Below are 24,153 nucleotides of genomic sequence, written 5' to 3'. Positions count from 1 at the left end.
CATGGTGCGGCCCACTTGGGCGGAAGGGCAGGAAACGGAGCTTTCGTCGCCTCTGCTGAGAGGTGCAGCATTCAGAATAACCCCTCCCACAGCTGCAGGCAGGCGCCACAAGCTTAGGGCGTTTCCGCCCAGTTTGACCCAGGTGCTCCCAGAACGAAAACAATCTACGGCGCAGCCTCAACCAAAGCAGGTCTCAGGGCGCGGACTGCTCGGCGGGGAGAACTGCGTGGTGGAGGGCGGGGCCAGCCCTGACGTCACGTGGAGCCCGCCCCTTAGGGGTGGGGAGGGAGCGCGGGAGCTCTGTCACGCAGGCGCGTTCGCCTGGTGTGGGCGGCGCTAGAGGCTGCCGGGGGGTTGTAGGGAGACGGCGCTGCCGCCATTTTGTAGGGTGTTTGTCGCAGCTTTTGGAGAGAGAAGACGGCGGTTTGCCGACAATTCTCGGCCAAAGGGCCTTTTGTTTTTGCGGAGGTAAGGCTTCAGGCACTGTGTTCTGGGCTGGGCGGCTTCCCAGTTTTGTAAGTCTCGAAGCCAGGTGTCGGAAAAACGACGGGATTCGGGGCCTTGGCGACCGGGGTGCGCTTGGGACACAGCTCTGCTTGTGACATTTAAAACCTAAAGTTGCCCGGGCGTCATAGTAGATTTAAAATCTTAGGGATAAAAGGCCTCGGCTCTGCCGCTAGGTTTTTTCAGAGCACCCAGGCCTCTCGCATCATGGCAACTTAGGCCGTGCTTCGTCCCGCCGGTCAGAGGACCTGTCTTGGAACCCTTCTAGAACCGCCTGGAGCAAGTATACTCCTAGGTCAAACCTTCCCCTGGGTGCCTGTCCTCAGCTGTTGGTAGCATTCGGGGATTTTCCGGGGTCAAATCTCTTAAGTGCGCCAAAGGCCCTGGCCAAGTGCCCTGGCGGATAGGCTGGGGCTGTGGACTGGGCGTCCGAGGGCAAGTCTGCGAGTTCAGGTGGAATTTAGCTCGTGCTTATGAGATGTAAATATGGAGAGACTCATCCATTGTGCAAACTTTTTAAAGTGGAGCGTGTCATTATTGCAGCAGATTTGCATTTCTGATGCTTTTGAATCACACTGTCTTTCATTACTTAAGCAACCGTGGTATGCTTATCCTGTCCTTTGGAAACAGCACTCCAAACTGACCGGGTCAATCTCCTGATCTCATTTTATAGCTATCTTTGTATGCTTGTGTTCCATACATACACCTTCAGGCTTTTTGTTATCAGGTACATCCTCTTGGAGCCATCTAATCATAACTTTAACCTTTATAGATATTTTAAAGCCATATATATAGATATAAAATTGTTGGGTAAAATAGAGTGTTAAAAGGCAGTAGAGAATCAGGTTTCCAAGACGGATATAGACATATCTGGTGTTTTTTGTATCTGGTGTTTTTATTGGAAGATGTCTGATGGTTCTAACATGTAGAATTCTTACTAGTTAGAGGTAATGCAGTAATTTTAGGGGGTTGGGTTTTTGTTTTTGTTTTTTGTTTTGTATGTGAAGGAACTTAATTTGTGTAACCTGGGTCCGGGATTCTTTTCTTGGCCTCCTAAGAAAATAATTCTGAATAGCAGTGAAGGAGGGCTTCCTAACATGAATTAAAACGAAAGTAGTGAACTTGGCTAGAGAAATAAAAAACTTTGGCTCTCCCAAGACTGTTATTTTAATATTTGCACATTGATAACTGGTTATATAAGAATTACGTTTTGTTCACAGGTGAGCTAGTTTTGGCTGGCTGACAGTAGAAGGAAAAAACTGAAGCAGACATGTTTTGCAAAAACTATGTATTAGTCATAATAATAAGCATCAAACATCAGATGGGATTTTGCTTGGTATGATTTAAGAATGCTTAACTAAGCAATTTTAAAGTTCCTTTGTGATTAAAATACAGTTGGGGTAATCAAAGGGTCAGAAGAATTCCACTAAAAATAGAGTTCTTTTTATGGCTTTTCTGATGGTCTTTTTTGCTCCTTAATTTATAGTGTGATTTATTTCAGTTTCCCATATTCAAATGACCTATGAATAGGTCAAATCCAAATGCTCACTTACCAATTTCCAGTGAGAACCCTAACTAGAGTTTTAGAGCTTTTGTTTAACTTAACCAGTGCCTTGTCTGTCTTTTTTAAAGCAAGCTAAAAGAGAAGCTGCATATCAGAAGTATGTGTGATGGGCATAGCGTTAGAATCAGTAAGAGAAGTGAGTTAAAAGACCTGAGTATTAGTGGCTTCAGGCTTTGATGGCATTTTAGCTATATTTTCTTAGGAAATACCTCCCAGGAGATGCCTCATTTCAAAATCTTTTGTAAACCATTTGAAATCATTTAAGTTGTGTTACTTGAATTCATTTGCTTGTTACTGAGTCATTTGGTCAAACTGAAGGAGGTTAACTAAGCTGGCTTTGTTCCAGTTTACCTTTTTCAGCTCCTTGCTTGGTTGTGAAACTCAGGGCCTTCAACAGAGTTTGGACAGCTGTTAAAAACAAAGCTGCTTTGTGAAAGAGCTAAGATGTGGAGAGGCATAGAGATGACTTGTTAGAATACAGATCCTAAAAAACTTAATGAAGTTTGTAGGTTGCTGTCTGATTTCGGTGTGACCATATTCGTCCTTATAGGTTCATTTTCTTAGTCATGCCAGATCTACAACAGATATGTTTAATTTTAAGAAGGCTCCAGGATGATTTGAAAATAAACTTGTGGTTAGAAGAAATGAGTTCATAAAATGGCTTTTTATTGCTCTTCAGGTTCTCAGTTGAATACTGTGTTCTATTCACACCCTGAGTTCTATTCAAAGCTGAGAGTCATTCTCAAGATTTAGAGAATGGGACTCTTGACAGAGCAAAAGGATCTTCATTAGTGGCTCTTACCTTTAAAACAAAGTCATCTCCTGTATTAGTATCCCTAAGTATTTCTCTGACTTCAGTTATTTGTGTTACAGTGTTTTGCCAAAGGTGCATTATACTTGGTGATACTTGTTTTAAACTAGCTCACCTTTAAAGTTAACATCAATAACTTAGAGTTTGATAATAGCAGTAATTTAAGAGGTTATTAGTAATTTACCATAGGAAAAAGGTAAGAAAGCTTCCCAGATGGTGCAGTGGTAAAGAATCCACCTGCCAAGACAGGAGACACAAGAGAAAGACTCTAAGCCTGAATCCTGACTCTTTATTTTTAAAATAGCAGTTAGCGAATGTTAGTTGAAGACAAGCACCAAACTGAGAATTTATCCAGAATAATTGAAAAAGAAAGTATGAAGGTCTCACAGTGTTATCATTTAGTATCAGGATCTGTGTGCCACTTAGAATCAATCATCTGACATACCAGTGGGATAGTGCCCCCATGCCTTGAGAAACATTACCTACAAACATCTTAGAACCTCTGCGACCCCATGTCTTAGGTGTTTTTGTATTTAATCAATATTAATGTAAAGTACCGTATTTACTAAACAAGCCTTCTCTGATTCCACAACTCACTTTTCATTTCCATTAACAGATGCGGCATTCCAAAAGAACTCACTGCCCTGATTGGGATAGCAGAGAAAGCTGGGGACATGAAAGCTACAGTGGAAGTCACAAACGGAAGAGGAGATCCCACAGCAGTACGCAAGAGAACAGATACTGTAAACCACATCACCAGTTTAAAGAATCTGATTGGTAAATTACCCTTGAACTAGTACCATTTTAACACACATAGTTTAAATGATTTGCCATTAGATTGTATAGCTTTCATCTGTCAAATTGTTTTTATAAATCCGTCAACAAATACTCATTCAGAAAAGATCTCCTGAGTGTCTGTTATATGCTAGACATTACTGTGAGTAGAACAGAGTTCCTACCCTCATGAATCCATTTGGGACCTATGGGAGATAGTTGACCCAGTCTTGCTGCCAGTAACGGAGTGGTGTGAAACGAGACACAAAAGTGGTGATAGGACACACTCAAGTGAAGTGATTAAAGGACCAGCAAGTGCTTTCAATTTGTATGTGAATACTAGGCAGATGTGTACATTGGGCATTTATTTAGGGCTCCACAGATGAGAGAGAATGAAGGGTGGGGAGAGTTACCCAAATTAGAAAAATAGTGTGCCTGTGAGAATGTTAACATGCTCTGAGGATTAGTTGCTTATGCTGGATTGTAGATAAGACCAGTAAATATATTTGGGAATTTTCGAAGCTTGGCTGTTTTAAGAACCATTCCGTTGCGTAGGCAGTAGCCAGTAATTTAGGGAAGGGCCGCGATAAAAATACCAAATGGCATGTGTCCTGTTTTAGTGTATTTTTACCAGTGTAAAATTTGGAGGTAATACATTTATGTAGAATTGGAGGAATTTTGTAAAGTTCCTAAATGATTAAACAAAGCCTAGGTGAGTGGTTTCTTTCATTTTGTCCTCCATTAATTTCCCTTTCTCATTTGTTTTTGTTGGTTCTATGTTTTCTCCTTGTTTTGTGCAGATGTTCCATTGGGACTGTTTGCCAGATTGCTTTCTAAATTAGCCAGCTGGGGTTACTTTAAAAAACAGTATGTAATTTTTTTCCTTTTCCATGCTAAAACAGACCTGTTCTGCAGAACAGTGAGCTTATTGGTAATCAATGCAGACTAATCGTTCTTTACATTGTATGAAAAGAGAATCTCTGCCAGGATTTCAATGACCTGAGCTAAATTAATGTACTATAGAGATTATCTGTATCCTATATTAAATACAAAATACTCTGTAAGGCATAACGTCATAATATTAATTATTCATGTTTATTCATTATGTAGGTAAAAAAAGAACTGGTATGATTGATGAACAGTTCATTTATGTTATAATTAACTGTATAAACATGATTGTGTAATAACCGCTAGACTAATAGTTTCTTCTTGGCACCAGAGATGTCTGGTGGTAGTTACTCTCCATAATCTGGAGTAGTCTAATAGTCTTTCTAAGATTCAAAACTTTATAAGAGTGTTTTTTAATAAAATTACTGAAAAAAATGAAAAATACAGAAATGTATGAAGGTAATTTTGATAGGATGCTAATCCCCCATTATTTGGATGTAAAATTATTTCTGATTATTTTTAAAAATACTTATGTGTACAAATCTTTGCCTCTGGTATTTCTTGCAAATAAATTCTAAGAAGAGACAGGACAGTTTAGAGTGTGAACTCTTAGAAGACTCTTGCTACATATTTATGTATTTTTCCAGAAAGTTTGTACCAAGTTATCATTTTCTCATCAGTCTTGGTTATTTTGAAATGCCAAGAATAGTGTTTTGTTATAATTTGAATTTTTAAATTTCTGTTGAGTTTGTCCTCTGTCATATATTTACTGACCACTGAACATTATTTTTTAAATTGTAGTTCATTTTGAACATTATTTTTGTATTCTTAGCCTTTTTCTCTATTAAAGTGTATTTTCCTTACTGATTTATAAGCAGTTTTATTGTATATGAGTTATCGAACCTTTTTTCACATATATTGTGAAGTGTCTTTATTTTCCTGATTCGTAAGTAGCCTGTGAATTGCCCGGTTTCTACAGGCTTGATTGGTTAATTCTGCACAGGAAAACTGATGCAGCTGTGAACACTCATTTTGTACCCTTAAATGTCTTCCTGTAACATAGAGTTGTCGCTAAATCCTGTCTGCACTCTTCTGACTGCAGCCCTCCAGGCCCCTCTGTCCTGGGTATTTCCCAGGCAGGAATACTGGAGGGGTTACCATTTCCTTCTCTAGGGGTTCTTCCCAGCTTGGGTATTGAACCTGTGTCTCCTGCATTGGCAGAGGGATTCTTTATTGCTAAGCCACCAGGGAAGTCCCTGTAACCTAAGAATATCAAGCCTTACACAAGTGATTCTCAAACTGTAGTGTGAATAGGATCACCTTGGAGGTATGTTTAAAATGCATATTACCAGATTATTCAGTGAGCCTCACCTGAGGCCAGGGATCTTCATTTTAAATAATTCATTATTTTGATATTGTTAATAAACCATCCTCTGAGAAACGCTGTTTTAAGCTCTTCAGGCTGGCGTGCAAGATTCTGGATGATCTGTTCCCAGCTTACTTGCTTATGCATCCCTATTTGAAAATTGCGCTTGCTGAAATTATTTCCTAAGTAATATGTAGACAAACTCATCTCTGAGCCACTGTGGTTAAAGTGCTCTATAAATGTCAGATGGTAATATGCCATTTTTATCCCGTCTCGTTTCTTCTACTTTTTACTTTGTCCAAATTCTGATTTCCCTTTAAGATGTAAATCTTCTCTTTTTCATGAGACTTTCCGTGACCGTTTTAAGCATTTTGAGATTTTTTTTTCCCCCTCTGTGACCCTAAGCACTCATATACAGGCTTTTGGCATTTCTTGCATTGTTGAGTCATTATTTGTTGGCAGAGATTTTTGCCTCATATATATTTTTTATCTCCCACAGGACCTGTGTGGAAATAAAAAGGAATGAGCATAGCCTCATTAGTCTTGGCTATTTTGAAGAACTATAGTGAAATATTCACTGGGTGATTAGTGAATATTTTTAGAAATGAAATCAATCTGTTCATCCTGTTCACTCTGTCCATGTAGCCTTTATAATTCTGTAGATTTTGTTTATGTAATCTCTAAGCTTTGGTTGTTACAGGTTGAAGAAGTCCTCAGCTTTTTATTCTCATGGTATTACTTCACCCTGTCTGTGTTATTCTGAAGATTATGGTTATCAGCATCTCTAATCTCATGCACCAGTCCAGCTAAAGATAATTAGTGTTAGTTTTTTTTCTGATAAATTTTGGCCTTTTATGGGAAGGATGCCTTACAGGATTAAACAGGTGTGCCCTTCAGAGTATAGTAATGTCTAGCTTGATGTAGGTACCATGTGGTTCCAAGCAACTGATAGACAACCTAAAGTCTTACCCTAACATCCTGGATTGTTTCTCCAGTGGCTAGAACTTAAGGCTGACACTGGAGAAAGGGGAGAAGGGGTTTCTGCATCTCCCCAGCCTGGATTTGATGCCAGCCCTGTTGAGTAAGAGTTTTAGAGATGCTTCTCCTTTACTTCTGCCTAAACCAGCTCCCCTGTGAAAAAGAATGACAGCATATTCTGGGGAAAAGAAACCTATTGGTGAGGGCAATCTAGTCAACATCTGTCACGCCATTGCTTGTTAGGATTATTTTAGCTGATGTGTCTGACTGGGCAGGTGTCCCCTCTCTCCCTCAGTGCTCCATGTGCATCCCTCTTGAAGCTTCACACTCTGTTGAAGAGGACTCTCATCCCAGGTAGAGAGGGGGATGGGAAACTGGGCCAATTGAATGTGTGTCTTTTTCTTTCCGTCAGATCAAGGCTGCTTAACTGAAATCCACTTACTTCATGAGGTCCATGGCCTCTGAAATTTCTCGCCAAGTTTTGTTTATGCGTTTTTGCATTTCTTACGGGACGGGGTCCATATCTTTTATCAGAATTTCAAAGGGATATGTAGATTCAGAAGTTAAGCACTGTGGTACCAGGTGATGCTATTTTCCCTGAATTCTTGTTTATTTCTCACGCAGGAATGACAGGAAATTCGAAATACACAGGGAAGTAGGGGGTTAGGTAATCCTAAGCAAGCAATTACAAGATCTTTTTCCCATTTAAGAGGAATACATTTTAGATATCTTTGGCACATGAAGCAGCCTTCAAAAACTGTGTTGTCTATTTCTTAGAGGATATAGGAAGCTGGGAATAGAGAAGATGGGATAGGTGAGGTGTAAAATTGGCACACATAATAGGATTTAGAATGTGCTCTTCAACCGTAGCAAATCATTTTCCTTCTAGGGATCTTGGTTTAGCCATCTATAAAATGAAAGGGCTGAAATATATTTGATTATAGCTCTGATTCAGCTTTCTTGAGAAAATTCTCTGTGCCAGAGAAATCTAAAATTCACTTACATTATGAAAGGAATCCTTTTTGGCCTGTCTCGTATTGTGTGTAGTTCTGAAAAAAGGAAGAGAGCTTAGTTACAGATGGGTATATCCTAAGACTGATGAGTTTCAGAAGAGCGGTTTTGTGAATTTTCTGTGGTCTTAACTTTGACCAGAAGATAAAGGGACTCTTAAGTAAGCACTGAATATGTTGAATGATTTGACTCAAACTTTATTTCTTTTTTTTCAAACTTTATTTCTTGATAGTAGTATATGTTAGTAGAAATATATGAACACATTTACTTGTTGGTTAAAGTAAAATTATTTAAGTTTTATGAGTTAAGTATAAATTGATCCATCAGTTTGTACTTTTTTCTTTTATTGAGTTAGCTGTTTAAACCAGCAGTACTTGAGAGAATGTTTTATTTTTAACCATACTATTCTAGAATGAAGAGTGTAATTTTTAATTTTAATGTGTTTGCAGTCATTATTTAGAAGCAAGGTCCTTGAATGAGAGAGATTATCGGGACCGGAGATACATTGATGAATACAGAAATGACTACTGCGAAAGATATGTTCCTAGACATTATCACAGAGACATTGAAAGCAGTTATCGAATCCACTGCAGTAAATCTTCAGTCCGAAGCAGGAGAAGCAGTCCTAAAAGGAAGCGTAATAGACACTGTTCAAGTCATCAGTCACATTCGGTATGATTCATTTTGTTTTTAGTTTGGGTGGATACTTACTTGTGTGTAAAAGCTCTTATTGAGCCAATAGTTTGGAAAAGTTTATAATACTGTATGAATATAATTGTGTTTAAATTACTTGAATCCTTAAAGGAAGTATCAAAATTCTTAAAACTAATCTGTATTTATTGCTATTAGTTAGCCCTCATTTACCTACATTTACTCATTTTCTGTAGACCAGATCATGAGTTTCATAATTTTAATATTTAAAATATTTTTATGCTTTATAACAATCTTATAAAAAGAAAAGGCACCCATCTTTTCTTTCAAACTTTTTTTCTAAAAGAAACCTATTTCCCAATACTTGGAAACAAATATAGAAAGTTGCACTGGTGGATACTTAATCCTGAATATAATACAGTCCCATAGCACAGTGCATCATTATTGCAATTAGTTACATTGGAGTTCTGAAAGTGGGTGCTGAATGGGAAATTAAATGTCCAAAAAGCCTGTTCTTTTTTTAAATTCACATATCTTCACTTGTTTGATAAGTAAACTGAGTTAATTATTTTCCTTCCCAAGTTTTCTTCACTAGCATTGATTAGATTGAACATTGGAATTAACTAGCCTTTATTGTCCCCTTATATTTTAATCATGTATGTTTAAAAATATTGCTAAATAATAAATTTGTTGAACTAATATTGACATTTCAAAACATTTTTCTGACAAACTAGACATCCCAACTCACAGCATATGCTATTTTATAACAAGAGATTAATAGATCATGACATTTGCATTCTTTAAATTTCAGACTTCAATTAAGTCAGTATTTTAAAGAGACAATTGTGTTGTTTTTTTTCTATTGCCACTTTAAGTATCTTATCTGAAAATCTGTTCCTTGCCATGTTTTTCTTCTGTAACATAAACTGTGCCCTGTGAATTTCTGGGGACTGAATTTGAAATTGCTCCTGCCAACTGTTCGTGGCCTGGTGCTTATCTGAATGCCTGAATATCTCCCCGCTGAATGAATTGCGTATTCTGCCCTGAATTCACTCTGATATATTGATTGGCTGGACGATCTTGGTGCTGCCCACTTGCCGTTCCAGAAGAGCCACCGAAGGAAAAGATCCAGGAGTATAGAGGATGATGAGGAGGGTCACCTGATCTGTCAAAGTGGAGACGTTCTAAGAGCAAGATGTATAGAATATTTTTCAACACTTTTTAAACTTTGCAGACAGAATAATCTTTTTAAGAATAGTTTGTCAGCGGGGGGCTAAAGAACTCTTCATTGCTTTTTTGTTTTGTTTTTCGTGGGTTTGTTTGTTGTTCTTTTGTATTTCTTCTTTTCTATAGAGTTTAAATATTTCTACTCTAAAGTTCCAAAATAATCAGTGGAATTTGAGATTAGAGCAAGAAAGATAGCTCTGTCTGAATTGTTTTTGTAACAGCTGAAAATAAAATAATTTTGAGTGCTGAAACCTTAGTTATGCTTTGATAGAGATCATTTGAAAATATTCCACACTTAAGCTTTCATTGTTTGAATAATTTGATAATTTGTGCTCAGGTACTTACACTTCTTTCTCCCCCCCTCACTTTAGATGAAATCGTGGATACTTTGGGTGAAGGGGCCTTTGGCAAAGTTGTAGAATGTATTGATCATGGCATGTAAGTTTGTTTTTTCTGTTTTGAATATTCTAATATTTTTGGTGGGGAAGGATCCATAATTTGGATGAAATTGAATTTAACTGGTAGCTATGTGTTTCCTGATAGGTATAAGTATTCAAAATTTCTTTAACTGTATGATTTATTTACCATGAATGTGAATTTTGATCAGGCATGTTGAACATTATCAGATGGAGTCAATTGAAATTAAAGTGAGTGGTCCAGTGAAGAGTTTCTGAGAACATAGGCCCTTAGCTTTTTAAAAAAGATTTGGAGTGCTTTACCCCACTTCTGAATTGCAGAGACAATAAAGCATGGCTAATCTTGGTTAAAAAACCTTTATTTCCAAAATATATTATTTGCACATTAGGGTCAGCTTCTTAAACTATGAAGAAATTACTTAAAGCCTACAGAATAAAGTTCAGAGTGAGTTATACTAACCTTTTTGTTGCTTGATCCTCTCTGCTTCAGTTTTCATGTTTTGCCCTAGAATATGTATTCTGTGGTTGCAAGTTTTTTTGTAAATGAAACTTGTAAAACTGTTGAGTGAAAAGTGCACATTTTTAAATTGACATCTAACTTTGTCATCATAAAATAGTTGAGGGTATAATTTCCAGCTTATTTTAGGTATTGATTTTTTTTTAGTAAACATGTATCCTTATGTTTAGGGGAATGTGAGTACAATAGCTTCATACTTCCTGTCATCCAGGAACAAACTTTTCTTGACTACTTAGAAATGCTTTTTCCTTGAACTTATTTTTATTCCACTTTTCATAAAGAACATTTTCCTAAATGTCTTGTTTTATCACCCTTTTCTCCCTACCACAAAGATGTGAACATAAAGTAACATTTTAAGATATTTTGAAATACTTTGACTTCGTGAAAGTGTTAGTCACTCAGTTGTGTCCGACTGTTTGTGACCCCATGGAGTGTAACCCGCCAGGCTCCTCTGTCCATGGAATTCTCCAGACCAGGAATACTGGAGTAGGTAGCCATTCCCTTCTCCAGAGGATCTTCCCAACACAGGGTTCGAACCTGAGTCTCCTGCATTGTAGACCAATTCTTTACCATCTAGCCATCAGGGAAACCCCACTTTGACTTATCAGGGTTGCTAAAATAATCCAAAGAATTCCCATGTATTCTTCACCCAGATTCCACAAATTTAACATTTTATAGTATTTACTCTTTCATTCTCTATATTCGTGTATTATATGTATTTTCAAATTTTGTCTACTAATTTGCAGGTTAGATTCAGATTTCACTAATTGTCCCATTAAAATTTTCTTAAAATATCTTGAGATTCTAAGACTTGAGTATTTGAGACATTCCAATTAATAGTATTCAATTTGATCAAGTACACAAAGATCTGTTACAGATTTTGATACTAGACCTAAAATGGGTTTCACAAGGTGGCTCAGTGGTAAAGAATCTGCCTGCAATACAGGAGACCTGGGTTTGATCCCTGGGAGGAGAAGATCCCCTGGAGGAGGAAATGGCAACCCACTCCAGTATCCTTGCCTGGAATACCCCATGGACAGAGGAGCCTGGCGGGCTACAGTCCATGGGGTTGCAAAGAGTCAGACACAGCTAAGCACTCACCACGCATGGTTACTACAGTAGCATTAGCTAACACTGTTACCCATCTTTCATTTTTATAGCTATTAGCCCTTAGAAGACTTGGCTGTACAATTAAACAGATGAGACAAGAAGTTTTGTCACAGCAGTTTTATAGTAATTCTTTTTTTAAATCCATTTATTTTTAATTGAAGGATAATTGCATTACATGTTGTGTCGGTTTCTTCCATACATCAACTTGGATCAGCCATAAGTATACATAATGTAATTCTTTTAAGCCTTGAGATATATACATCATAGGTTTTATAATCATCAAAATAATTTTTGAATGATTTACCAGCCTATAACTTCTTTAGGGCCTTCTTAAGCGAATTGGAAAGATTTGCTATCCAACCACTAGAAAAATTTGTTTGCCTCAAAGATTTTTCTTTTTTTTTTTTTTGGACATCCTAGAGCACATACCTTGCCATACTAATCTTCACATCCATGAGGTTTTTTCTAACCTGAAAAGGCTATAGTGAAGAAAACAGGTTTGAATGCTGGCTTGTTTTCAAAAAGGTCAGCTTATTAGGAAGGAGGACAAAAGGAAGTTGCAGATTTGGAAACCTTTGTCCTCAAAAGCATTCAGAGATGTATCTTTGGTGGGGCGGGAGGAGGGTGGCTTCACATGGCTTGCAAGATCTCAGTTCATCATCAGTGATCATACCTGAACCCACGGCAGTAAAAGCCTGTGTCTTAACTACTTGACCACCACTTCCCTCTATACTTTGTAGGAAGTATTCCTTGGTGGCTCAGTTGGTAAAGAATCTGCCTGCACTGTAGGAGACCTGGTTCAGTCCCTGGGTCGGGAAGATCCCCTGTAGGAGGGCATGGCAACCCATTCCAGTATTCTTGCCTGGAGAATCCCATGGTCAGAGGAACTTGATGGGCTATAGTCCATAGGGTCACAAAGAGTTGGACACGACTGAAGCAACCTAGCACACACATGCACATGGACGCCCCAGTCTAAAGCACACTGCCCTAGATTGTAGCTATTTCTACCTATTGGCATCCCTGAATGAACTAAATATTTTTTTCAGCTTCATGACTTAATGATGGTGTCTCTTTGCTGGAATTTTCTCCCAAATCTGATGAATCGACAGTTGTCTTTCAGGGCTCAGTTGTGTGTCTCCTCTTTTCTGAAGATGTCTAAACTGCCCTAACCCCAATCAATAGGTTCTTTCTTCTGTCTACTCCATGTCAAGCACTTGTAACCTTTATGATAAGTTGTTTGTATCTGTCTTTTCCATTAAACTGAGATACATAGGACAAGCCTTTTTTAATCACTAATATCTGTGCACCATCTGTCACAGTCAATCTCTCTTTGTGAATGACCAAATGCTTTTAGCAGTAGTATATTCTATTCAAGGTTTATATTTTTATCCTCCTTCTCCAAAAGGGGAAAAAAAATCTCAGTAAATTTAAGCTTTTGGAAACAAATATTAGCATTCACAGGTATTAAGAGAATCATCACTCCATGTAAAGTGAATTTTGTTCAAAATGTTTTAAAAACCATTAACATAGAGCTGCTATAATAATGCCCTGAAAGATTATTTTAAGACGCATGTCTTCAACCACCTCCTGTACATTCATCCTTCTCATTTTGTTTCTAAGGGATGGCATACATGTAGCAGTGAAAATTGTAAAAAACGTGGGACGATATCGTGAAGCAGCTCGTTCAGAAATCCAAGTATTAGAGCATTTAAATAGTACTGATCCCAATAGTGTCTTGTAAGTATAAACTTGGAACTGTGATCCATCACGTTATATGAAATAGTCAAAGTTCTAGGAACTGAATCATTTTTATTTTGATCTGTTTTAGCCGATGTGTCCAGATGCTAGAATGGTTTGATCATCATGGTCATGTTTGTATTGTGTTCGAACTCTTGGGACTTAGTACCTATGATTTCATTAAAGAAAATAGCTTTCTGCCATTTCAAATTGACCACATCAGGCAAATGGCATATCAGATCTGCCAGTCAATAAATTGTAAGTACACTTTGTTAAATTTTTAAATACCAGTAAATTAAAGTTTTTATTATATAAGTAACATATCAAAGCATTGTCACTAAAACTGCACATATTACAAGTAAAGATGAAACTGCTTTTGATTCCTACGTCTATCACCAATCCTCCCATCCCCCAATATAGATTAAATTTGTCAGTGAAACTAATAATGTCTTTTTGTTCTTTTGTAGTTTTGCATCATAATAAATTAACCCATACAGATCTGAAGCCTGAAAATATTTTATTTGTGAAGTCTGACTATGTAGTCAAATATAATTCTAAAATGGTAAGTTAAAGACTTGTTTTAATTTGGGTAGTTATCTTTAAAATTAATTTAGCTTGATATGATGCTTGGATGAGAAATTTTACCTCTAAGACTAATTATATCCTGGTGTTTAACCCCAAAAGGGTAATCCTTTGCCTTTCTCATGGGGTTATATTGAAAATCAAAAAGGCAATTCATGGGCAAGCCTTTTGGAATAGTGCTGTAAAGTATTTTATATATTGATCTTTGTGTTTATTCAACTTTTCTAGAAACGTGATGAACGCACACTGAAAAACACAGATATCAAAGTTGTTGACTTTGGAAGTGCAACATACGATGATGAACATCATAGTACTTTGGTATCTACACGGCATTACAGAGCTCCAGAGGTCATTTTGGGTCAGTAGACACCAGACTTCCTGATACTTTAATTGAAAACGACATTTTTGTTCTGTACAGCTTCTATTGCGGGGGGCCAGGTAGTGGGTGGATAGTTGTGATTTTCTTAGCAGTGTACAGAAAATGTTTTCTGTTTCCATAAAAGCTGTCTGGTCATTGCTATAATTATTTTTCCTAAGTGGGAATAATATACCATCTGTAAAGATACTCCAAGTGGTCGTTATTTTTGAACAAGTCAGTCCTACGTGATGATAAGAGAACAAGTTCTTTTGGCTTAATTACATCATATTGTGGTTTTTGAAGTGATGGGAACACCTATTTTTGTCTCATCACTGAAGCTTGTTGCGGATGAAAATGCTGAAGATCTAGTGGGCAGACATCTGTATGCAGGGTGGATGATAAGAGGGAGCTTGATAAAGAGCATCTTGTGGCTCAAAATTTATAAGTTAATCACCAGGTCATGTTGATAGAGCTGGGAACTCAAAGACAGCTTTGAGGGGCTTGGAGACAGTGGGGAAAATTCAGATCAGGTGACACTGGGAGATATAATAGTTAAATGAAATAACCATAATACTTGGCTGAATATAAGTTTTGACTGAGGTTGGATAGTAAAAACATTTTCATGGAATCACTTTTTACCTTTTTGTCCAAGAAGACTGGTAGTTCAGAATAGGAGTATGAAATCAAGCTAATGATGTTTATCTAGAGTAGAGGATTGGTAAAAGTGTAAGGAAATTAAGAATATTTTGTAGAACTAGCCAGTAGAACTTTCCATGATGATAGAAGTGTTGTATCTGTACTGTCCGATATGGTAGCCATTAGTAGCTGTAAGTAGACTACTGTGTACTTGCAGCGTGGCCAATTAATTTAAATTTTAGATTTAAATAGTGATGTGTAGTTAATAACTACTACATAGGACAGTGCGGGTTTAGAGCTTGTCTTTGAGGTTGATGTTACTAGGATTTCTGCTTAGTGTGATCTGAAAGAATCTGCTTCTGTTGCAGTAGTTTAGAAAGTATGTTCATGGTTGAGGACTGAAGGCTGCAGTGAAGGTAAGAGAGAAGTGTGTGGAAAGAGACGTGGATGGAGAGGTATTTTCAGAGCTTAAAAAGAGATAAACTTGCTGGAACGTCCCCAGTGGTTAAGTGGTTAAGATTCTGCTCTTCTACTGCAGTGGGTTTAGGAGACTTGAGATCTTGCGTGCTGTGCAGTGCAGCCAAAAAATTAAAAGAGATAACTTGCTGTGTTTTATTAATTTTAAGAAGCAGATTTTCTCCCACATTTTAACATATGGGAGAACACAAAACAATTGGCATTTTTTTCTTTGTTATTGGCATGGAAAACGGCAGTGTATTTTATACTCAGTTAATGGCCTTTTCCTAGGTTGGGTAAGATATAGTGATTCTTGGTATTAACACAGTCCCATGGGTGGCCAGGCTGTAAATAGTTGATACAAATCCGAAACTGGGGTTCTTGGTCTTCAGGAGAAAAAAGAGATGGAAAAATTAGAAGCATTCATTATGTGTTTGTGTGAAGTGTTACTCCTGAAGATAACGGCAGAATTAGATTGAAGAGGAAGTTGTAAGAGGAAGACAGTTGATCTTACATCTTGGGTGTGGGTAATAAACAGAAGTTGGGAACTTCTGGTAAAACTGAATGATGTGAAATTCCAGAGTGTTAGAGCTAACCCATAACAGAATGAGATGATGTACAGTGGTATGCTACAGAACGTTACAGTCATTTGCTAGAAAGCTGGACTGGGAGAAAGGAGTGATTGGAAAAGAAAACTTTTCATCTTAGGTCCAAGCTCTTAGTCATTTGCAAATTTTTTATGTGTTACTGTAAGTAGAAACAGACTCCATCTTCTATTTGTTCAAATGATGACACCCTGTGAGGGTTAACAAAAATGACCAAAGCAGAAGTTCCTTGCATATATCGTTCCTGCCTTTGTCTTTAAATTCAGTGATACTTCTAGAAGAAATTAAAATGTCTTTTAAAGTAGGTTTTTAGTACATTATTGTTGTATTAAGTACTTAAACTTTGGAAGAGGAAAACATCTGTGGTTTCCTCGTTTCTTTCTAATTAAATATAGACTTAAGGCTAGGTGTCTTTTTCTTTTTTGAATAATATTACTATTGATAGTTCTGAAGGAGAAAGTATAATATAGAGCATGTATAGACAGTCTGAAAGTACATATATAGATACCTCTGTGTGAACTTTTAAATGACTGTATTTCTGCTTATGGGTGCTTAGAATATCTGTAATATCTATTATATATGTATCTATTATAATTCCTACATAATTTATGTGGTACAGTATTTCTTTTAATGGAAACAAACACAGATATCAAGCTGATAATTGATAGGGGGTTAGTAATTGCATTCTGAGGACAATTGTTGATCTATATTTGCATTAATGTAAAGTTTTATAGAACAGCCATGAACTGGATATAACAGAGTTCCTCTTTGCATAAGCAATTTAAAGACTATGAAACATTTGCTAGTCTCTTGTTTTACATAAAAAGCCTATTCCCCTAGGTTAAAATACTATAATTTGATATAAGGATGTGGAGGACTCAAAGGACACTGAATAATGTTTGCTATAAAACTAAAAACGTAAGCTGTGGATTTACTATCATTCTTCTAAATGGGCTATATAAAGAGAGCACCCACATAGGAAAAAATTTAGTGTATTAACAGTTAAATTGTTGCATAATAAAATGCTTGGTTTTGTTTTTAAATAGCTTTAGGTTGGTCTCAGCCTTGTGATGTTTGGAGCATAGGTTGCATTCTTATTGAATATTACCTTGGTTTCACAGTCTTTCAGGTATGTATTTACTAAATGTTATTTACTAATTCTTTGCTTTATATATGTATGTATTTTTGGCTGCAGTGGGTCTTCATTGCTATGCACAGGCTTTCTTTGGTTATGGTGAGCAGGGGTTCCTCTAGTTGCACTGCACTATAATGAGCTTTAAATGTTAAAGACCTGTTGAAGTTTTGGTTTCTATTTTGAAAAGTTGCCATTGTTTATCAGTAATCTTAAGATTAAAATTTGCATGTGCAAAATAGTCATCCTTTAAAACCATAATGAAATGAAATACTACTCTCAGTGAATGGTCATAATTCATTCTGCATGTGATTGTCGATTTTAAACACATGGTTCCTATTGAATATGAAAAACACGGTTCATGTGACAGTGATCCATTTTGTGTGTGTGTGACATGCTTTCATAAATTTATGTTAGTGCAACTATGGTCAGTTTTCATTCAGTTCTGGTTATGTTGCACTTGAATTCAGAAACAGTACGTTGTATCAAGCATCTGTGACACTTTAGGCACATTTCTAAGCACTACCTGTACAAAAATGAAAAGACAATCTCTGACCTCAAAGAAGTCATACACAAGATAGATAATGCAAGAACTGTTGAGTATAATGTGCTATTTGTTAAAATGGAACATTGTAAAAAGTGTGGTGGAAACCCAGAAACAGTGCACAGCTAAGTTTCCTTAGAGAAGGCATCACTGAGGAAAATAGAGAGTTTAATCCATGCTATGAGGAGGAGTAGGAGTTTGTCATAAGGCTAGAGTATGTGTGGTGGCCATATCAGGAAGAAGAAATTGTGTTCATAAATGCAGCGGGCATACAGAAAGGTACTCTAGTTGAGGAAGAATGAATAGTGCTATCAAGTGTTTTGGATAAATAGAAAAATAGTGTCAATAGGCAAGTACTGACACTTGTAGTGTACTCATTTGCCATAGAAAGATATTTGTTTTATCCTACAAGTCAGTTCAGCCCCTCAGTCAAGTCTGACTCTATGACCCCATGGACTGCAGCATGCCAGGCTTCTCTGCCCTCCTGAAGCTTACTCAAATACATGTGTATTGAGTCAGTGATAAAATTCAACCATCTTATCCTCTGTCATCCCCTTCTCCTGCCTCCAGTCTTTCCCAGCATCAGGGTCTTTTCCAATGAGTCAGTTCGCTGATCCTGCAAGTCAGTGGTTTGCAGATACAGACTGGTGTAAAATGAAAATGATTTTTTGTACAGCTACCATTCTGGCTTTCAAATAGAAATTATCCCTCCTTGTTTTTTGTTGTTTGGTGGGTTTGGTGTTTTTTGTTTTTGTTTTTGTTTGGTATTAAAATGTCCCTTTTATGAGATGATAATAGTTATTTTTGAAAAAATAAAAGTCTTTACTTGGCAAAGTAAAAGGACAAAAATGTTATTTAGGTCTCCACATCTTTTCCTTGTAATTTTACTTAATGTCTGAAAGCTCAAACTCTTGAAAGCTTCAAGTGGTGTAACCATTGAAGAACTTGAAATAGGGTTGTAATATGATCAAAGTATGTTCTGGGCAGGGTGAGGGCTGTTAGGGAGTTCCTAGCTAATTCTGTCAAGGTTGATTTGAGGTTATGACAGTGCAGGATGAGGAGGAAGCTGCGATGAATTAAAAGTCATTTAGGTGGCGGTTGCAGAATACATGTATTTACTACTGTGGGGCACGTCTTGCTTTTGTCTGATCTGTAGTGAGGTTGTTAAAAGTACTCTAGATAAGTTTGATATCTAGAAAGTAACTGTTGTGCCATTCCTAGGAGGTGTTATCTGATTTTGTGGTAGTAAGCTGTAGGGTCAAGGGAAAAGTTGAGCATAGTGCATGCTTTCTTCATTCTGACACATAAAAAATTTTTTTAATGGTTTTATGGTTATAAATCACGGGATCTTAAGCATGGATTATTAACTTTGGTCTGAGATTCTGTTTATATTTGGATTCCACCCTCCAAAATGTCTTCAGCTAAGGTGCTTTGTGAAGATATAGAGCTTGTATTATTTATTCCTGTCATGAATTAAGAATATAATTTTGAGAGCAGTGTGCTAGGCACAGTAGTTAATGGGTTTAAAAAGCATTGCTCACAGACTGCTCTCCAGAGCAGAGGTTGGCAAACTGTATCCTGCCTGATGTCTGCTTTAAACAATGAAAAAGAATATGTGATAAAGACCATTTGTGACCATCCAAGCCTAAAATATTTGCTATCTGGCCCTTTATAGAAAAATTGCCAGCCTCTGCTCAAGGAGTGTACGGTTTCAGCTGTCAGTTTAACAGTTTATTCTACTTTAGCCAAAACTCTGTTACTATGTAATGTAAGAATAAAACTTTCACTTGGGTTCACAGCTCGTTTCCTCATTTATGAACTATATAATATTGAGCTAGTATCTTAACCTCTCTGAAAGTCATGTTCCCACATACTTAGCTCTGGGTTGTAAGAATTACTGGGATTGTATTTTTATTATCTAGGATTAGGAAGTGTTACAAGGTTGCTATCCATTCAGTAAATGGAGGTTAGTTAAGCAACTGATAAAATGAGACAGATTTTTGGTAATCTTCCCCAGGCATCTTAAACACTGCAGTAAATACAAATAAATAAGGAAAAACTGTTCAGTTTTACATTAAACAGATTATTCAAACTTTGGAAATCAACTCTACGGCAATAAAACACATTTTAAAAACCTGTTCACCATCTGCTATACAGCCCTTACTGATCCAGTTCAGAAAGACTTCAGTTTTACTGGGCTTGCATTAGATAATACAGCTCATGCAGTTATAGTCCTCTGAAATGGAGTGTAATATGAGTTGTATAATTGTCTAACCTGGTCCTTTTACGGAAGCACTGTTTTGTTTCCCTTTATTGCATGTACAGAAATGGGAAGTGCTAAGTTTCTTTTTCCTACTTTTTTTAGACTCATGATAGTAAAGAGCACCTGGCAATGATGGAACGAATATTAGGACCCATACCAACACACATGATTCAGAAAACAAGGTATGTTTTCTAAGATCAAAGCCCTTGGGTACGTACAGTGGCCTATATTCACACTACAGAAAATCCATCTTTGTTATTGCTTATTCCGAAAACTTGTAGATTGTGGATTTTTTTCATGAAGTCAAGTTTTTTGAAAAGTAATTCAGTGTTTACTTTGTGATCTAGTAAATAAAATGGTGTTTTTATATTCAGGCTAACCTTTGCATAAATGTTTTCCTAGGTCAATACAAAAATAATACACAGAGTAGTAAAAAGACCTTGATTTTGGAGTCATATAAGTCTTAAGTTTGAATTCCACACTTTTGCTAACTAGCTATATGTCTTTGGACAAGATACTATATAAGAGGTTTCAAAACATAGCTTTACCACAAGTCACCCATAGAATTGTTAAAGATTTTCAGCCTCATTCCAGATCTAATGACATCAGAATTTACACAAATGGTTATAGGAACCTGTTTTTAAAGCTGGCATTGTTACACGTGGTATTTGGGAACAACTTAGGTGGGATACTAAAACCTTATAGGGTACAAGATTAAGAAAGATATAATTTAAGATATCTGATAAATAATTATTGTTGAGATTTTTAGAAATTGTGTGCTTATGTATATAGAGAGAGCTGCTTATGGTTCAGGGTTCTGTCTGTTACCCTGTTCTCTGGTGAGGGCAGGGTAAGCATGTGAATCTTTTTTTAAAACTAACCGAGACTTCTCTTTCCTGTAGAAAACGCAAGTATTTTCATCATAATCAGCTAGATTGGGATGAACATAGTTCTGCTGGTAGATATGTTAGGAGACGCTGTAAACCGTTGAAGGTAAGTTAAAAAAGATACGTGGTTTTTTTTTTTTTTAACTTTTAAACTATTTTTTAATGTCCTTTAACATCATTTTTCTCCTCAGGAATTTATGCTTTGTCATGATGAAGAACATGAGAAACTGTTTGACCTCGTTCGAAGAATGTTAGAATATGATCCAGTGAAAAGAATTACTCTGGATGAAGCATTGCAGCATCCTTTCTTTGACTTATTAAAAAAGAAATGAAATGGAAATCAGTGGTCTTATTATACTTCTCTAGAAGAGATTACTTAAGACTGTGTCAGTCAACTCAACATTCTAATATTTTTGTAAACATTAAATTATTTTGTACATTTAAGTGTAAATACTGTATGTTTTGTATCAATAGCATAATTATCTTATTAAGCAAACATGGTCTTGATAATGAATGAAATATAAAAGCTAAAATTAATTTTCCTTTTTTGAGATTAATTACCATTTTTAAAAACCTTTGGAATATCCTTTGTGTCCAGTGATAATTGTGATTGACCTTGTGTTTTGTACATGAAAGTTGACTCTTTGAAGTGATTTTTTTTTCTTTTTTTGAGTAAAAGAAAATCTTGACTACTTCACTCTTAAATGACTATACCTCACACTTTTAATTTTTTTTCTGTAGTTGTTGAACAGGTAATAAGTATTCTTAATTCTCAGTAGGCAGATATTAGAAACCAGATCCGATAGGAAATGTTTGCTGTTGAAATTTCATTAAATTTTAAGTACTGTGTTCTGTTTCCTTGGGTGATGTCAGTGGTGGTAAGTAGCATGGAAAGACATCAACTTGTGCATCGTGATAGGTTAAGGAAACCACATACACAGTTCATTTACGATTAAATGGGAGGTTAGCTTGGAAAGCCCTATTTTCCAATGGCTATTTATATCACATACATAGAAATAGAAGTTCTTATTACTGAGGTTTTTAATGCCAAATCTTCTGGTGTTGAAACTGCTAGTATCTATTTCCTTATCATATGAAGTATAAATACTTAAACCTCAGCCTATGAGACTTTAAGGTTATTGTTAAGCAGCTTATATTTATGTTAACCTTTATTGGGGAAAAAAACATGATTTGAATGGAAAACACCTGGATAAGAAAACTGCAGTTTTCAGACCCTATTTGGCTAACATGACCTTTTTGTTTGCCTGAAGGTATTTTTCCTTATTATTACTAATTTCACACTAAAAACGATATGGTAAACATTAGTTTAAAAAAAAAAGTTGTTGATCAGTCTGCAAGGTAAAAATATTTTTGTTGTAAAATTCATGATCGATTATCCGGATACAGGTTTTTTGTTGAAGGTATCCCCATTTCTGAAGTGCATTACCAAAGACTTGAGTTTTATTGCTTTTGAACATAAAGTTAAGTTTTAGTATGATAAATAGTGAAACCAAGGTGGGTTTCTGTATGGAATCCACTGGCAGCATTTGCACATACAGTAGAGATACATTCCTGAAGTTGGCTAGAAATTTTAAAGAGCTGAAATAAATTTTGGCAAAGCATCACTGCATAAATTATGTTAAGGCCCCTGATGCAGTCTACGTGTAATTGAACTATGTTATATGTAATAAGGTTTTTTAAAGGCGCATTTGATGAAAAGGTTTTTGCTGAACACAGTTATAGAAATTAAGGAGTCAGCCATCCTTTATTTTCCTCTCCATTTCCATACTGCTAGTGCCACCGAACTACCTAAGCATCCAACCTTTCCCTACAAGTACTTCCGAGTTCCCAAATGAATGTTTACATTCTCCCCTATCAGAAACTCAAATTTATTTAGCTGATACCAGGATATAGGAGGGAGGGGGAAGAAAATCACATTATTTCTTACGAATAAGTTAATGATTGCTAATCCCTTTCCTTTCTGAAAAACGTTTGCATTTTTTACTGAAGGATACTTGCTAGTTTCTAGGCCTAATTCATGCTGCTGCTGCTGCTGAGTCACTTCAGTCGTGTCCAACTCGGTGCGACCCCAGAGACGGCAGCCCACCAGGCTACCCCATCCCTGGGATTCTCCAGACAAGAACACTGGAGTGGGTTGCCATTTCCTTCTCCAATGCATGAAAGTGGAAAGTGAAGTCGCTCAGTCATGTCTGACTCAGTGACCCCATGGACGGCAGCCTTCCAGGCTCCTCCATCCATGGGATTTTCCAGGCAAGAGAACTGGAGTGGGGTGCCGTTGCCTTCTCTGGCCTAATTCATGGAAGTTTAGGAATTAAAATGAAACTTCAGTGAATTAGGTAGAAAAAGTTAAGTGGTGTGAGGATGGTACTCCATCACATGAGTGTCTACTAATTTTTCCTGTCTTCTGGAAACTTGGTTTCCTTTTGTTTTTTGGCTTTTTTTTTTTTTTTTTTTTTTTTGCTTTGCTGAGTCGGTTTTGTGGTGCAGCATGTGGGGTATTGCTGCCTAGGTAGCTCAGTGGTAAAGAATCCATCTGCCAATGCAGGAGATGCAAGTTCAGTCCCTGGGTCGGAAAGATCCACTGGAGGAGGAAATGGCAACCCACTCCAGTATTCTTGCCTGGATAATCCTATGGATAGAGGAACCTGGTGGACTACAGTCCATGGGGTCGCAAGAGTCAGACATGACTTAGTGACTGAGCCACACGTGGGATCTTACTAGGTTCAAACTTAACAGTTTCAGACCATGAATTGTATATCTTTTTAACTAGGTTCAAACACATCATTAATCAAAATAGAAACCATTATTATCAACATGTTTTTACCAACAAGAAATAAGTTTATTCCTATAAAGTAAAAATACATGCTTTGGGATTCAGTAAATTTTTGGAAAGCATTTTCCCTGCAGAAAGCTGTTGAGATGTTTAAGAGGTCAGGTGAATGTGGTGGGTGAGGCAAACTTGGTAGCCCAGTTCGTTTAACTTTTTAGAAGTAGTTATATGATGTGCAGTCGGGTGTTGTCGTGGAGAAGCACTAGACCTGTTGACCAGTACCTGCTGCAGGCATTGGAGTTTTCAGTGCCTTGTTGATTTGCTTAGCGTGCTTCTTAGGTATAA

The 24,153-nt window shown here is 36.8% G+C and overlaps 1 protein-coding gene across 4 annotated transcripts; it reads left to right on the top strand.

The window, feature by feature from the left end:
• The first annotated feature begins 383 nt into the window (after window positions 1-383).
• Window positions 384-21,866, top strand: CLK4 (CDC like kinase 4). 4 transcript variants are annotated; one of them, XM_012178329.4, is made up of 14 exons: window positions 384-468; window positions 3,496-3,656; window positions 4,454-4,520; window positions 8,346-8,568; window positions 9,654-9,744; window positions 10,146-10,212; window positions 13,438-13,554; window positions 13,646-13,812; window positions 14,022-14,116; window positions 14,365-14,494; window positions 17,238-17,320; window positions 20,233-20,312; window positions 21,033-21,123; window positions 21,209-21,866. In XM_012178329.4, the coding sequence occupies exons 2-14, from the start codon at window positions 3,554-3,556 to the stop codon at window positions 21,347-21,349; spliced, it is 1,455 nt and encodes a 484-aa protein (XP_012033719.2). In that variant the 5' UTR covers window positions 384-468; window positions 3,496-3,553; the 3' UTR covers window positions 21,350-21,866. The 4 variants fall into 4 exon arrangements, with proteins under 4 accessions (XP_012033719.2, XP_004008777.1, XP_060271702.1 ...); XM_060415719.1 differs by lacking the exon at window positions 384-468 and adding an exon at window positions 7,181-7,239 and having other exon boundaries at window positions 3,583-3,656; XM_004008728.6 differs by lacking the exon at window positions 4,454-4,520.
• The last annotated feature ends 2,287 nt before the right edge of the window (window positions 21,867-24,153 follow it).

This window comes from Ovis aries, chromosome 5, assembly GCF_016772045.2.
Source record: "Ovis aries strain OAR_USU_Benz2616 breed Rambouillet chromosome 5, ARS-UI_Ramb_v3.0, whole genome shotgun sequence".
NCBI classification, from domain to species: Eukaryota; Metazoa; Chordata; class Mammalia; order Artiodactyla; family Bovidae; genus Ovis; species Ovis aries.
Note: the sequence above shows the minus strand (reverse complement) of the source record. Positions and strands in the feature narration are given on the sequence as shown.